General features: G+C 36.5%; 1 protein-coding gene across 3 annotated transcripts in view; it reads right to left on the bottom strand.

Moving 5' to 3' along the window:
* The window catches only part of LOC127681614 (zinc finger protein 665-like), a 233961-nt gene that overhangs the window by 11695 nt on the left and 206668 nt on the right, over positions 1-15598 (bottom strand). For all 3 annotated transcript variants that reach the window (XM_052178082.1, XM_052178081.1, XM_052178083.1), the window contains exons 3-4: positions 9631-9715; positions 3784-3910 (exon numbers count right to left, since the gene is read on the bottom strand). In XM_052178082.1, the coding sequence (XP_052034042.1) occupies positions 3784-3910; positions 9631-9715 (212 nt within the window). The remainder of the gene's footprint in view (positions 1-3783; positions 3911-9630; positions 9716-15598) is intronic.

The following is a 15598-nucleotide window of genomic DNA, read 5'->3' on the forward strand; positions in this document are numbered from 1 at the left end:
ACAGCGACATGATGAAATTAATAGAGGTTATCAACTAAATTGATTGAGTGGAAATCTACAGAACATTTCACCCTAAAATAAAAGAATGTATAAGTACCTGCTTCTCAGCACCTCATGGTACCTTCTTCAAAGCTGTCCATATAACCAGTCACAAAACAAGCCTCAACTGATACAAGAAGATTGAAATAATCGCATGAACCCTATCAGATCACCACAGAGTAAGCCTGTTCTTTTTTAAAAAGATTTACTTATTATATGTAAGTACACTGTAGATATCTTTACACACCCCAGAAGAGGGTATCAATCTCATTATGGATGGCTCTTAGCCATAATGTGGTCGCTGGGATTAGAACTCAAGACCTTCGGAAGAACAGTCAGTGCTTTTATCCACTGAGCCATCTCTCCAGACCCAGGCCGGTCTTTAATAACAACACAAACAACAGAAAACTCACATAACCCTGGAAAAAGAATAACTCTCTACTCTGTGATAAATTGGTCAGGGAAGAAATAACAAAAGAAATTAAAGATTTCCTGAAACTCAATGAATAGGAAGACACTTATGGAACAATGAATGCATTGGTAAATCAACTGGAGAGATCCTACACTAGCAACTCAGTAGCACATCTGAGAGCTCTAGCACAAAAAGAAGCAAACAAACCCAAGAGGAGTAGATGCCAGCAAATAGTTAAACTCAGAGATGAATTCAATCAAATAGAAACAAAAAGAACTATACAAAGAATCAAGAAAAACAAATAATGTTTTTTTTTGTTTTTTTTTGTTGCAAAAATCAGTAAGATAAACTCCTAGCTAAACAAACTAAAGGGCCCAGAGACAGTATCCAAACTAAGAAAATCAGAACTGAAAAGAGACACATAACAACACAATGGAAGAAAAAAAATCACCAGATCCTACTACAAAAGCCTATATTCAACAAAACTGGAAAATCTAGATGAAATGGATGGTTTTCTAGACAGATACCACATGATGATATCATAGTATACACGAATTCTAGCAGAGTTCTTCTATAGCTGATAAACAACTTTTATAATGTAGCTGGATATAAAATTAACTCAAATAAATCACTAGTCTTCCCTTACAGGAAGGATAAATGGGACAAGAAAGGAATTGGAGAAACAACACCATTCAAAGTAGTCACAAATCACATAAAAAAACTTGGGGTAACCTCTAACCAAACAAGTGAAATATCTTCATGACAAGAACTTCAAGCCAGCAGGTGGTGGCACATGCCTGTAATCCCAGCACTCTGGGATTTGAGTTCAAGGCCAGCCTGGTCTACAGAGTGAGTTCCAGGCCAGCCAAGGCTATACAGAGAAACTCTGTCTCAAAAAAACAAAACAAAACAAAACAAAAAACAAATCCACAACAAACACCAAACAAAAAAAACCAAAAAAAAAAAAAAAACCAAAAAAAAAAAAAAAAAAAAAACCCAAAAAACAACAACAAAAAACCCCACAAACCTTCAAGTCTCTCAAGAAAGAAATTGAGTAAGACCTCAGAAAATAGAGAGATCTACCATTCTCATGAATTGGTAGAAGATAGTAAAAATGACCATTCTACCAAAAGCAATATACAGATTTTGTTTGTTTGTTTTTTGAGACAGGGTTTCTCTGTGTAGCCCTCCCTGGCTGTCCTGGAAATCACTTTGTAGACCAGGCTGGCCTCGAACTCAGAAATCCTCCTGCCTCTGCCTCCCAAGTGCTGGGATTAAAGGCGTGCACCATCACCACCCAGCAATATACAGATTTAATATACAGATTTAATATACAGATTAATTACCATCAAATCCCAACAAAATTTTTCAAAGTTATGGAAAAGGAAATTCTCAGATTCATCTGGAAAAGCAATAAGAACCAGAGTAGCTAAAAAAAAACAAAACAAAAAAAACAAAAAAAAAAACAAAAAAAAAAACTTAATAAAAGCACTATGAGAAATCACCATCCTAGACCCCAAGCTACACTACACAAGAATCCTGATTAAAACAACATGGTATTGGTACAGAGACAGACAGGTTGATCTAAGAAGTGAAGATCCAGAAATAAAATCACATAATTATGGACAATTGTTCTTTGATAAAGAGGCTAAAAATATACAACAGAAAGCACTTATCTTCAACAAGTGGTGCTGGTCTAACTGGCACTCTGTATGTAGAAAAAGGAAAATAGATACATATCTATCACTGTGCACAAAGCTCAAGTCCAAGTAGAATTAGAATTTCAACATAAAACCACATACACTCAATCTAAAAAGAGAAAAAAGTTCAAAAGACCTCAAACACCTTGGCACAGGGGGAAAATTACTAAACATAATTCCAATGGTTCAGGTTCTAAGATCAAGAATCTATAAATGTGACCTCATGAAACTAGACAGCTTTTGTAAGTCAAAAACGACAAACCAGCAACCTACAGGTTGGGAAAAATTATTCTCTAATCCCATGTCCAACAGAGATCTAATACCCAAAAAGAAAAAAGAATGTAAGAAGATAACCATCAAGAAACAAAACAACCCAATCAAACATTGGGGTATAGAACTAAAATTGAAAACAAAGGAATGTGAAATGGATGATAAGCACTTAAAGACACCTTCAAAGTACTTAGTGAACAAGGAAATGGAAACTAAAACAACCCAGAGATTCCAACTTACACAAATCAGAATGTCTAATATCAAAACATCATGTGGGCTTTGTCTCTATTGAAAGGAGTTGCTTACTGTTTACATTTTTCTCTTTCTATCTGACAGGAAGTACTAAATTTTGTGGTTTGTAGAGAACTGCTTAATTGGATACAAGTGTTTTGATAATAAAAACCAATATTAAGGCTGAAAAGTCATAAATAAAGAATTTAATATAATAATCAAATTAAGTGCTGAAATAATTATGTGTACAGAAATATAATACCTTATTGTGAATATTTTTTCCAACTCAGAAGTTTCCAATTAAAGCAATATAAGAGGTATGGAAAGACCTCTTAGAATATGGCACTGAATACTCTTCCAAAGAAACCAGAGAACTGTAAAGTAAATACCATGAAGAAGTTGTGATTCTTTTTTTTTTCCTCAACATTCCCTTTCTTTCTTTCTTTTTCTTTTTTTAATATTTTTATTTTCTATATTCTTTGTTTACATTCCAAATGATTTCCCCTTTCCCAGATCCCCCCTCTCCATATGTCCCATAAACCTTCTTTTCTCCATCCCTTCTCCAATCACCTCCCTCCTTTTTCTCTGTCCTTATATTCCCTTCCCATGCTAGATCAATCCTTTCCAGGATCAGGACCCTCTCCATACTTCTTCATGGGAGTCATTTGTTATGCGATTTGTGCCTTGGGTATTCAGGGCTTCTGGGCTAATTAATATCCACTTATCAGAGATTGCATTCCATGTGTATTCTTTTGTGATTGGGTTACCTCACTTAGGATGATATTTTCCAGATCAAACCATTTGCCTAAAAATGTTGTGAATTCATTGTTTCTAATTGCTGAGTAGTATTCCATTGTGTAAATATACCACATTTTCTGTATCCATTCCTCCTTTGAGGGGCATCTGGGTTCTTTCCAGCTTCTGGCTATTATAAATAAGGCTGCTATGAACATAATGGAGCATGTGTCTTTATTGCATGCCGGGGAATCCTTTGGATATATGCCCAGGAGAGGTGATTCTAATCACAACTTCCCTTATTCTAATGGTCTCTTGACATTTTAGCGAGTTTACATAAATAGAATGTAAGAAAATACAAATAATGATTCAGGAATTCAACAAGTGTAGTCTTACCCACAAACAATAGATTGTTGTAGTTCTCCAATATCACATCCATGTACAGTGTCCGCTGAGCAAAACTGAGACATTCCCATTCCTCCTGTGAGAATTCCACAGCCACATCCTTGAAGGTTATTGGACCCTATAATGGAAAACTAGTTATTTGCTACTGAACAAAATTCATTTCCTCTGTTAATAAAAAGCCCCTAAGAATAGAAGATACTTTCTGATACAGATGAGGAAAAAAAAATATTGAAAGACAAATGTTTTCTAAAAGTTTCATGGAAATGTGTCTCAAGTTATGAATTACTGCGCTTCCACACACAATCTATAAAATGACATAATACAATGTTCTCATTTATTAAGGCTCTTAACTTTATGAATTTTCTGTGGTTTTATGGGACTTTAGCAGCAAATGAAAGATTTGCCACCAGCATTACATTCAAAATTTATGTGTGCAGTTGGGATTGTGTAATATCTTTTAAATTCCTCTATTATGAAATTTGTTTCCCAGAAACCTCATGTTACTACACAATGGATTCTTTAAAATGCAATGATCAATGCTGAACACCACTGGCAGGAAGAATATACAGCACATATACATAATTTCAGGCAAATGTAACAAATATACATCATACAAAAAGATGTTTACTCTAAAAAATTTACTTTCCTAAAATACGTAGACTTCCTTGCATTTATATCTCTCTGAGAATGCATGATATAATCACCATATGACCTTTCACACCAGAATACTTAGGTATGTATGTATGTATGTGTAAATAAACGGCCTGTGTCACAATGCATTCCCATGAAGTAGAATCATTTTCTTTGATTAAATCTTGTTTTAAGCTGAGGGAGAACCATGCTAACACTTCATTAATATGGAATATTTTATTCCTCATGGGATTGACTTAATGGAACATTTCAATCTTGTTACATAATGCTATTTTCATTCTTTGGAATATCACCTCATTTGTGTATCCGAATAGTACCTTGCATAGATAAGTATTACTTTCAAGTTTTCCTTTGTTTTTCAAAAACAATAATACCCAGGTTAAACATGTTTGTTACAAATGAGCATCAGAAATATAATACTGGGGCATGAAAAGATGCATAAGAGGTAAATGCACTTGTTGTGACTTCAGTCTCAAGGGTTTGATGCTGAACCCAGTGATCTAGGCGCATAACATATCATTCAGTGTACATAAAAACATGCAGAAGGTCAATTATATACATGAAAAAAATACAACAATAGAATCCTGTAGTTTTACTGATGATCATTTCAGGGAAGAAGAAACACAGTAGATAAACAATTCTTCCTTCTAAAGAAAAGGGAACAAAATTGGAAAAGAAATTCCAAGCAAATGGTCCCAAGTAACAAGCTAGAGTAGCCATTCAAATATCAAAAAGCAAGCAAACAAACAAAAACCCCCTCCAAAAAAACAAAAACAAAACAAAAAAATTTTCAACCAAAGGTAATTTAAAAAGTTGAGGAAGGACAACACTTCATTCACATCAAAGGCAATATCTACCAAGATAAACTCTCATTTGTGAACATTTATGTCCCAAAAGCAAGGACATTCACATTTTTAAACAAAACTTTACTAAAGGTCAAGGCACACATTGAGCCTGACACCATAATAGTGGGAGATTTCCATAGACAGATCATGGAAACAGAAACTAAACAGAGACATAGTGAAACTAACAGACGTTATGAACCAAATGGATTTAATGATGAACCAAATGGATTTAATTTACAGAACATTTCACCATAAAACAAATTACACACACACACACACACACACACACACACACTCTTCAACTGATACTGGAAGATTGCAATAATCTCATGCATCCTATCACATCACCATGGAATAGAATTGTATTCAGTAACAAGAAAAACAACAGAAAGCCCACATACATATGGAAGCTGAAATACTCATTACTCAATAATAACTTGGTCAGGGGAGAAATATAGATAGAAATTAGAGAATTTTTAGAATTTAACAAAAATGAAGGAACAACGTATCCAAACTTATTGGACACAAAGACTGGAAGAAAATTCATGGCTTTGAGTGCATCCATAAAGAAATTGGAGAAGCCGGGCGGTAGTGGCACAAGCCTATATTCCCAGCACTCTGGGAAGCAGAGGCAGGCGGATTTCTGAGTTCAAGGCCAGCCTGGTCTACAGAGTGAATTCCAGGACAGCCAGGCCTATACAGAGAAACCCTGTCTCGAAAAAAACAAATCCAAAAAACAACAATAAAAAAAAAGGGCAGGAAACAATCAAACTCAGAGATGAAGTCAACCAAGTAGCAACAAAGAAAACTATACAAAGAATTAAAAAAAAAAACAAAAAACAAACCAGGAGCTGGTACTTTATATGGATAAACCCTTAGTCAGACTAACTAAAGGGCACAGAGACTGTATCGAGAAATTAACAAAATCAGAAATGAAAAGGGAGGCATAAGAATAGAAACTGAGGAAATTCAAAAAATCATGAGATACTATAACAAAAGATTATATTCAACATAACTGGAAAATTTAGATAAACTAGGAGATTTTCTAGCTTATTTCCAGGTATAAAAGTTAAATCAGGATCACAAAAACCATAACTCCCAAACTAATAGAAGCAGTCAATAAAAGTTTCCCACTCCCCCCCTTAAAAAAAGCCCAGACTGAGATGGCTTTAATGCAGAAGTCTATTAGATGTTCAATGAAGATGTAATACCAATACTTTATAAATTATTCCAAAAAACATAATCAGAAGGAACACTACCTAATTTCTTCTATGAAGCCACAGTTACACTGATGCATAAACACTCAAGGACCCGACAAAGAAAGAGAATGTAAGACCAATTTTCCATAGGAATATAAATTCAAAATACTCAATAAAATTCTAGCAAACTGAATCCAAGAACACATCAAAATGATCATTCACCATGATCAAGTAGGCTTGATCCCAGGGATTCAGAGATGGTTCAATATACAAAAATCCATCAATATAATAAAGTGTATCAAGAATCTCAAAGAAAGAAGACAAATGATCATCTTATTATATGCTTAAAAAGCTTTTGACAAAATACAAGACGCCTACTTGTTATAAACCTAGGAAAGAGCAGTAATTCAATGCCCTTAACAAAATATAATGAAAGAAAGCCAATGTACAGCAAACCAATAGCCAAAAATCAAACTAAATGGAGAGAAACTACAAGCACTTCGACTAAAATCAAGGATTAGACAAGACTCTACTCTCTCCCTATCCAACATAGTACTCAAAGTTCTGGAAAGAGCAATTAGACTACAAAAGGAGGGCAAAGGGATACAAATTGGAAAGGAAGAAGTCAAGATATCAGTATTTGCAGATGATATGATGGTATACATAAGTGACAACCAAAATTCTCCCAGAGAACTCATAGAGCTGGTGAACAGCAAACAGACTGGGTATAACATTAACTCAAACAAATCAGAAGCCTTCTTCTACTCAAAGGATAAAAGGGCTGGGAAAGAAATTAGGGAAACAACACTCTTCACAATACTCACAAGTACTATAAAATATTTAGTGTGACTTTAACCAATAGTGAAAGGTCTATTTGACAAGAACTGTTTGACAAGTGCCTGAAGAAAGAATTTGAAGAGCACCTCAGAAGATGGAAAGATCTCGCATGCTCATGGATCAGCAAGATTAACAGAAAAATGTCCATCTTACCAAAAGCAATCTCCAGAATCAATGCAATACCCATCAAAATTCCAACTCAATTCTTCAGAGATAGAGCAATTCCCAAATTGACTTGGAATAACAAAAACCCCACGATAGCAAATACCATCTCAATAATATGAGAATTTCGATGGGAATATCCATCCCTGACCTCAAACTCTACTACAAAGCAATAGTGATAAAAAAACATATGGAACTGGTACAAAGACAGGCAGGCAGGACAATGGAGTAGAATTGAAGACTCAGAAGTGAACTCACACACCAAAAGACAAAGGGAAATAACTATTTCTGTATTGAGAACTTGTCATAGAGCTCCACACTGGGGAGTATCTCTTCTGAGACAAACAGATTTCAGGTGTAAACATACCCATGATCATCATGACCCAGAAAATGCCAATAAATAAATAAATAAACAAATAAGTAAATAAAATAAAGACACAGTCCACAGAACTCAAAAAGATCAAAAGCTGAAGGGCCCAAGTGAGGACTCCTCAGCCTCACTGGAGGGAGAAAAAAGCAATCACAGGTAAGGAGGGAGGGACCTGGGAGTCAAAGTGGACAGGGGAGGGGGCAGAGAAAAGGGGAACCTGATCTGGTATTGGGTGGGGGAAAAGGACTGAAGCCCTAAGGGCCAGCAGAAAGAATGGAAACATGTAACCTCAGGAGGTGGGAGGTTGCAGGGACTCCTTTAGAATGCACCAGAGACCTGGGAGGTGAGAGACTCTCAGGACTCTAAGGGAAGGATCTTAGATTTAATTCCTGACAATAGGGAGAGGAAACTTACAGAGCCAACCTCCAGCAAGAAGACAGAGCATCGAGTGAGTGAGAGGGTTGCCATCCCACAGTCAAAACTCTGACCCATATTTGTTCCTGTCTGAAAGAACTGCAGGGTTGGAAATGGAGAGGAGGCAGAGCAAAAGAAGGTACAGCAACAGGCCCAAAGTGGGATTCAGCTCAAGAGGGGCTCCCAAGGCTTGACACTGTTACTGAGGCTTTGGAGTGCTCACAAAAAAAGACCTATCATGTCTGCACTCCAGAAAACCCAAGAAGCAGCTGAAAGGGTCAGATACAGATATTTGCACCCAACCAATGGACAGAAGCTACTGACCTCTCTGGTTGATTTAGGGAAAGGCAAGAAGAAGCTGAGGAGGAGGGCAATCCTGTAGGAGAAGTAGCAGTCTCAATTAACCTGGACCCTCAGATCCTCAGATATCTCAGATCCTAGAACATCAACCATGCAGCATACACCAGCTGTTATGAGACCCCCAACACATATACAGTAGAGGACAGCTGGATCTTTGTTCAGTAAGAGAAGATGTACCTAACCCTCAAGAGACTGGAGGCCCCAGGGATTTTAGAATTTGGGTTGAGTGGGAGGATGGGTTGGAGGGTGGCGAAATCCAGGTGGAGACAAGAGGTGGGGAGGAGGCATGCGGCACGGAACAATAAGAGGGTAGATTGCTGGGGGGTTAAATCTGGAGTATAAAAACATAAATTAATTAATTCATTCATTAATTAAAAAAGAAGAAAAAAGTTGTAAAATTAAAAAAAAATGCAATCTGCACCTGCACACAATCAGTGTTAAGGCAAAAGAAAGACATATATTCCTGCCATCATCTGTGCCTCTAGTAAGCTAATATTTTTTTTTAGGATTCCAGACTGGGCTCTTATAATTTTATCCTACAAATTTTTCTCTTCCATATATTGCTCAGTGATATCAGTATCCACATATTTCTATATCCACAATCACAAGCTTTTGTCTGGAACCCTGACCATATCTGAAATGCAACTTATGTGACACATGAGACTTTCCTTCCACATTAAAGTAAAAGGACCCAACTCCATCTAATGTAGAAGTTAGCCATCAATAAAGTTTTTAAGAATCATTTACAATAGATTCATTTTTAGATCTGTAGGTCTTCAGTCCACAGAAATTGGATGTCCTCACAGTTGAAAATCCAGTGAAAATATAATGGTGCTATGTAAGTGAAAGGTCTAAACACTAAATTTTCATTATTCCATAAGTAAATTAAGATAATAGAAAATAAGCCCTTTAGATACCATTACCACATATAGATATTAAAACTTTTGAATGGTGTGAATGATACAGAGATTTCTAACACAAACGTGGACAGCACACTGACCTGAGGAGTGTTTACCAGAGAAGCACTCATGCTTTTTGATGCTCTTCTCCCAGTTTCAAATACTGGAACTCTTCTTGAAATGTCACTACACCGTTTGAAAAACACAAAGATGAAATTAATAAAACTCCATTATGGACAATGCTAAACCACATTAAAATACATTAAAAGCAAAATAATACCAGGAATTCTGTCAACATTTCTATAGACATGAGAGCATGGAGTGACATATTTAGTGTGGAAAGGAATATGCATATAATCTGAGGCCCCTTTCTAATATCAACTGGTACCAGACAAAAACAGAAAGCACATGTATACCTGCTGTAAAACACTATTACTCAGAGTTATTTCTGAGCACTTATCTCCCTGAATCTACTAGACTCAAGGACCCATGGCTACTGTCTCATGATCGATGCCTAGAACTGAATGGCGTTTCATTAGACATCACACTAGAATATGATATCTGACCCTTTGATGTGATTCCATTTCATTTTACCAATTAGACACAGTATATTCACTTTCCATGTATGCCTGTTGTCTTGGAGTACAAAGATTCTATCTGCCAAATACCAGGGCTTTTGCAAAAGACTAAGTTGTCATCAGATTTAGTTATTGCCATTTTCATCATCATCTAAGAAGGTTTTCAACTCATTATGAGAAAAAACCCTGTATTTCCAATTTACTACTCCTTTCAATATGGCCGTGTTTTCTAACTCCCATAAACACCTTTGTATGCATTGGTCTTTATCTGTTGACATCTACATGAGTGCATTAATATGTGAAATATAACAATTAAAGCCAGAAATGTCTTTAAATAAAATTCAATTCTGCTAAAACTTTATGCCAGTTGTTCCCCCACGTTTCTAATGGTGTGGTAAACTTTTATTACAGTTCCAGGAACTCATGTACAAGTTTCAGGTCCACATGCAGATTGATAAGAGGATGGTGTATCAGTTACCAAGACCATAAGAAATATGTGCTTTATGATGGTTAGCCTTGGACTTCCCTTGTGAAAGTGTCAATTGATCACAAAGAAGTCATAATTCAAGGGTTTAGAACATGGGTTCTGTGAAAACAAAATCAAGGAGGAGGCATGGGAGAAAAATCACTGATAGCTGCTAGGGGCAATATGTGTAGACAGCGATAAATAAAATGAGCCATATGCCCTTGGAATGATTCGCTCGTTATATCAAATCTGGTAAAATACTATCACTGTTGGAATATCTTCCTGAACATGAATATATCTGAATCTTGGCATAGTTCCAGACTCATCTTAGGTTCTCAATCAGTAATGAATATGAATACAGTGAGATTCTTGGAACCTTGCTGTTATGGATTTAATCTCTGGCCATCACTCTCATAGGTTCACATGAGAGAAAGAATATGTGATATGGGTCTCCAGGCATATGTATCAAAATATATACATACACATATATGCACACAAATACATATACATACATATGCTTATGCATGAATAAAAAGATAAGAATTCATCCTGAACATGAACATACTATTACTAAGGAAAGTTATCATGACCACGGTATCAGCAAATATTCAGTGCTTTTTATGTATTTCATTGATCTTATATTTCTCTCACATCAACTGATTCATATATCATAACAGATATATGAATGGTCTCTTTCAATGCCCCTGCCTCAGAAGTTTAGGTTGGGAAAAGCAAGATGATGGATTACCATGGAATGTCCTATAAAATTAATGAGAATTGATGAGGAAAATACTGATTCCCTAGGAACAATAAGCAAGTAAGCTTTCTATATCATAACTCTAGGCCAGGTATTAAGCAAGTAGGCAAATCCATGCCCTTAGTATTCCTTCTAACACTGTCTGAGGACTAAACATATGCAGCATCAAATTCACAATTTCTGTCTGAAAAATCCCAGTAAAACTTGCACAGAAAATAGTGCAGAATACAGAAAGGGAATGTGGTACAGTTATCACCCAAAGCAGACTTTACCTGCATCCAAAAGCAACTGACTCTAATAATACGCACACAGAAAATAACAACAGTACAGGTGCACCAGTGTAAACTCAAAAAAGTTTCTGTCTAATAGATGCAAAAAGTAAACTCAACTTGATTTCATGCCTGAGATTCAAAACTGTTTCAACAAGAAGAAACCAAACAACACCAAGGCACAAACTATGTACAATCAGTGAGAAAAGGCTCATAACTATGTCACTATATCTATGAAAGGCCTAGGGCAAAATATCACAGTGTCTAATGAAGATAGAAGTCAACATATTGAACCTATCACTACACAAACTGAAGACAACTGTCATCAATCCACTCTACTCAGAAGACAGACAAGGATGTGCAAAGCCTTCACACTAACTTATCACAGTATAGCAGTGCTTACAAAGAGAAAGTAAGATTTAGAATATTTTCAATGTTCTTATAAGGATATGAGGAAGGCAATTCTTCGCAAATTACAAGAGAATTACATAATTCTTGATCTCAAGAGCAACTAATATCCCAAGGCAATAATCCAATCTGATAATACACTAAGTACATTATTGAAAATACAAGAAAATATCATTTGGTTTTATACATTCAAAAAGAATCTGAGAAATCAGAAGACAACTCAGTGTCTAAACAGATACTGGATGTATTGGTTTAGTATACAAACTGCTAAAAATGGCTCTGTAGGCTGATGGGTATAAGGACTCATTAATGGCTCTCTCTAGATGATGAACCTTGTGCTGTAATACCAACCCATCTGACAATGAATGTCTATCGGTATAGTAGTGATATGTGGGTGACAGAAACTTTACTTCCTTGAAGTGAGGTTAGCCTACATATTATGAATATGATAGTGTGGATACCCACCCAAAACCTGTCTCAGTACATACATGAAACACAAGGATATAATGAACACCTGAATAACAAGGGATGGGACAAAGAAGAGATGGTAACTGTGCAACCACTCTGGGGCACTTCTTGTGCTAAGGCCACTCACCTGAAAATGCAAGCACTAGGGATTTAGACAGCACAGATTAAAATAAATTCTAGGATATCTGTAATATCTAAAATAGCAAAGAAACCAGATAATGCAATACTCTCCCAGAATGTTTCTCTGTAACATATTTATTGTAACAATTTTAACTTGCATGGAAAAATGAGGATAATCTCTAATTTGTGTGATAGAAAATGTATTGACAACAAGAATTTCTGTAAAACAGAAACTGGAGATGCAGGGAAAAATATAATGCTGTCACACAAGTTTACAGTATGTAAAACTTGATGCCCTGGGCATGCTGCCCCTAGACAGCATCAAGTGGTCAGAGGAATACATGAATTTTTAGGGAGCAATCAGGACAGTGTTTTCAAAGCATGTCAATTTATGATTCTTGCCTGTGACATACAGGCTGAGCATTGTTGTGATTTTTACCACCAACAGATCATAAATTCCTGCTCCACGGACAGATGCTGTGCTTTAAATTCGAAAGTAGTAAATACATAAAATGAATGTGTATCACTGAATCATTTTGTCTACATGTATAATGAGGAAAGTACATTTTCAATTTCACGGAGACTGAACAAGAGCTCCTTCTAGAATGGGAAAAATAAACCATGGTTGTACATACTTCCACTGTGAAGGCAATGTGAGCACTAGAACTTCGACTTTAAACCTTGGAACTGACATTTCCTCAAATACACACGATTTTGAATAGACACAATTCCACACTTTTGGGACTTTCAGTCAAAGTTTACCATCACTTGGTTCATCACAATCTTTTTAAAGTAGACGAAATCAAATATCAGTGTGGCCTGTTCAGACACTGGGGCTCTTGAGTCCTAGAAGACCATAGCATTATAGCCTAGCATTCTCTAGGAAAGTCTCTCAGAGATCGGATTCCTGAACTTCAGGATATATCTCCCTATTGTCACATCTAAGTGCTGATACAATGTATATCTCGTCCAAGTTGTCTAGTCCTATCCCACACCGTCAAAAGAGGTGATATTATATTAGCATACAGTAGTATGAAATGTTTCACCATAGATCAAAATCAGGAGAGCATGGAATATTTTTTCAAGCACTGAGAGAAAATAACAGGCAACTATAATATTAAATCTAGAAAAGTAGCTACTACTATTGACAGTGTATAAGGTACATTTGAATGTAGTAATACATTAAGACATGTTTTTTAGTCAAAACCCTCCTTAGATAATAAACATGCACAAAAGAATGAGACATACATTTTTCATGAGGTCGTAGGAAATAAGACATTTCTTGTGAAGAATAAATGAATACGAGAAAACTAGGAAATGTTCCTCACTTACAACATAGTGAAACTCTATCCCACACATGGAAAGGAGATAAATATGGAACATACTTTCCAACTCACAATGCCAAAACCTTCTAGATTACAAAAACTAAGGAATACAATCTCACAAAGAACAATTTCATTGAATCATTTCATTTGATGATTCAAATCAAAGAATTTCACAATAAAATCCTTGGTAGAATTCAAAATAGATGAAACAGATATCTACATAATGAAGAGTATTATTTGTGAATCTTGGTATTCGGTTCAGGAAGAACTTGTGAACAACTAAACTGACTGAATATTATGTAGGGATATTTGACCATGTCTCGAGGTAGGGTGTGGTTCAACCCCTGGCACATAACTTGAATCACTATGGTTGGAATGCAAGCATGCACTTAGTACTCACTTTAATTCCAAACAACAAAAGGACAGTTACTGAGTAGAAGGAGACACCCATGTTTGAAAGTGTGGTCTAATTGAATGGAAGAAAATGTGAAATGTCACAGAATGATCTGACAGAACAGGTTATGCTCAACTCTCCTGAACTCAGAGATGAAAGGGAAGTTACTTAAGGGAGAGAAGAAGAGAAGTAAAGGAATAAAGAGGGCTTTAGCAGAAGTACAGTACAGTTGAGCAAAAGAAAGGGATAAGGAAACAGTTTTATTGGGAGAGGATTGCCTATTCAGATTGAAAAGATAACATGAGCTGTGCAGTGGTGGGTTATGCCTTTAATCCCAGCACTTGGAGGGCAGAGGCAGGCAGATATCTGAGTTCAATGGTAGCCTGCTCCAAGGAGTGAGTTCCAGGACAGCCAGGGATAAACAGAGAAACTCTGTCTGGGAAAACAAAAACAAAAAAATAAAAAAAACAAGAAAACAAAAGAGAAAATGCTAGGCATAGGTAAAGACAGAATGAGAAAGAGATAGACAAGGTCCCGCAAATTAAAAAAAAAATTTTTTTTTGCTACAGTTAATTTAAGGCCAAGCAGAGCATTTTGTAAGACCCGAACAACGAGGGCGCCCCAGCGTCCCATGCCTTGGAAGGCGACACCCATATCACTCGCCAGAAATAGTCTTGATGCAATAACAAGAGGATTTTTATTCCAGAGGCTCTGGGTGGGGCCCACACTGTGAAGGGGTAGAGGACTGTGGGACCACGAGTGCAAAACTGGGACAGCTTTTGTAAGTTTACAACAAAGCCAGTGAATCACAAACCAATCATTCCTTAGCATCGAGAGCCCGCGTAGTGCAAGCCAATCGATTTGTACCACTCCGTAGTTTTTAGGCCAATCAGTTTAAATTATTGGCCCGAGCTCTGAGGGCCAATTAGTTTCCTATTTTCTTGGACGTCTATAGCTGCTTGAACTCCTGGGTGGGGGTAATGGCAAAAGCAGTTTACAGAAGATAAGCAGATAATTAGCTCTTTTCCAGTTAACTTACAGGGCCTGGATCACCTATTCAAGGCCTTTTTGCCCATCTCTTAACAAAGGGCGGGCTCTGGAATACGTCCTTTTACCTAGTTTCTAACAAAGAGCACAAAGAGCGGGCCCTGGAATATGAAGTGTTTGGGGCTCCGTAGAAGGCTGGAGTTAGAGCTTCTTTCAAGCGAGATAGAATTTTAAACTTCTGACTTCTTGGGGTCATTAGAGAGTTAGGCTGTATTTTCTATCCTTTCAATTTCAGTG

The sequence above is a fragment of the Apodemus sylvaticus genome, chromosome 3 (genome assembly GCF_947179515.1).
Source record: "Apodemus sylvaticus chromosome 3, mApoSyl1.1, whole genome shotgun sequence".
Taxonomy (NCBI): Eukaryota; Metazoa; Chordata; class Mammalia; order Rodentia; family Muridae; genus Apodemus; species Apodemus sylvaticus.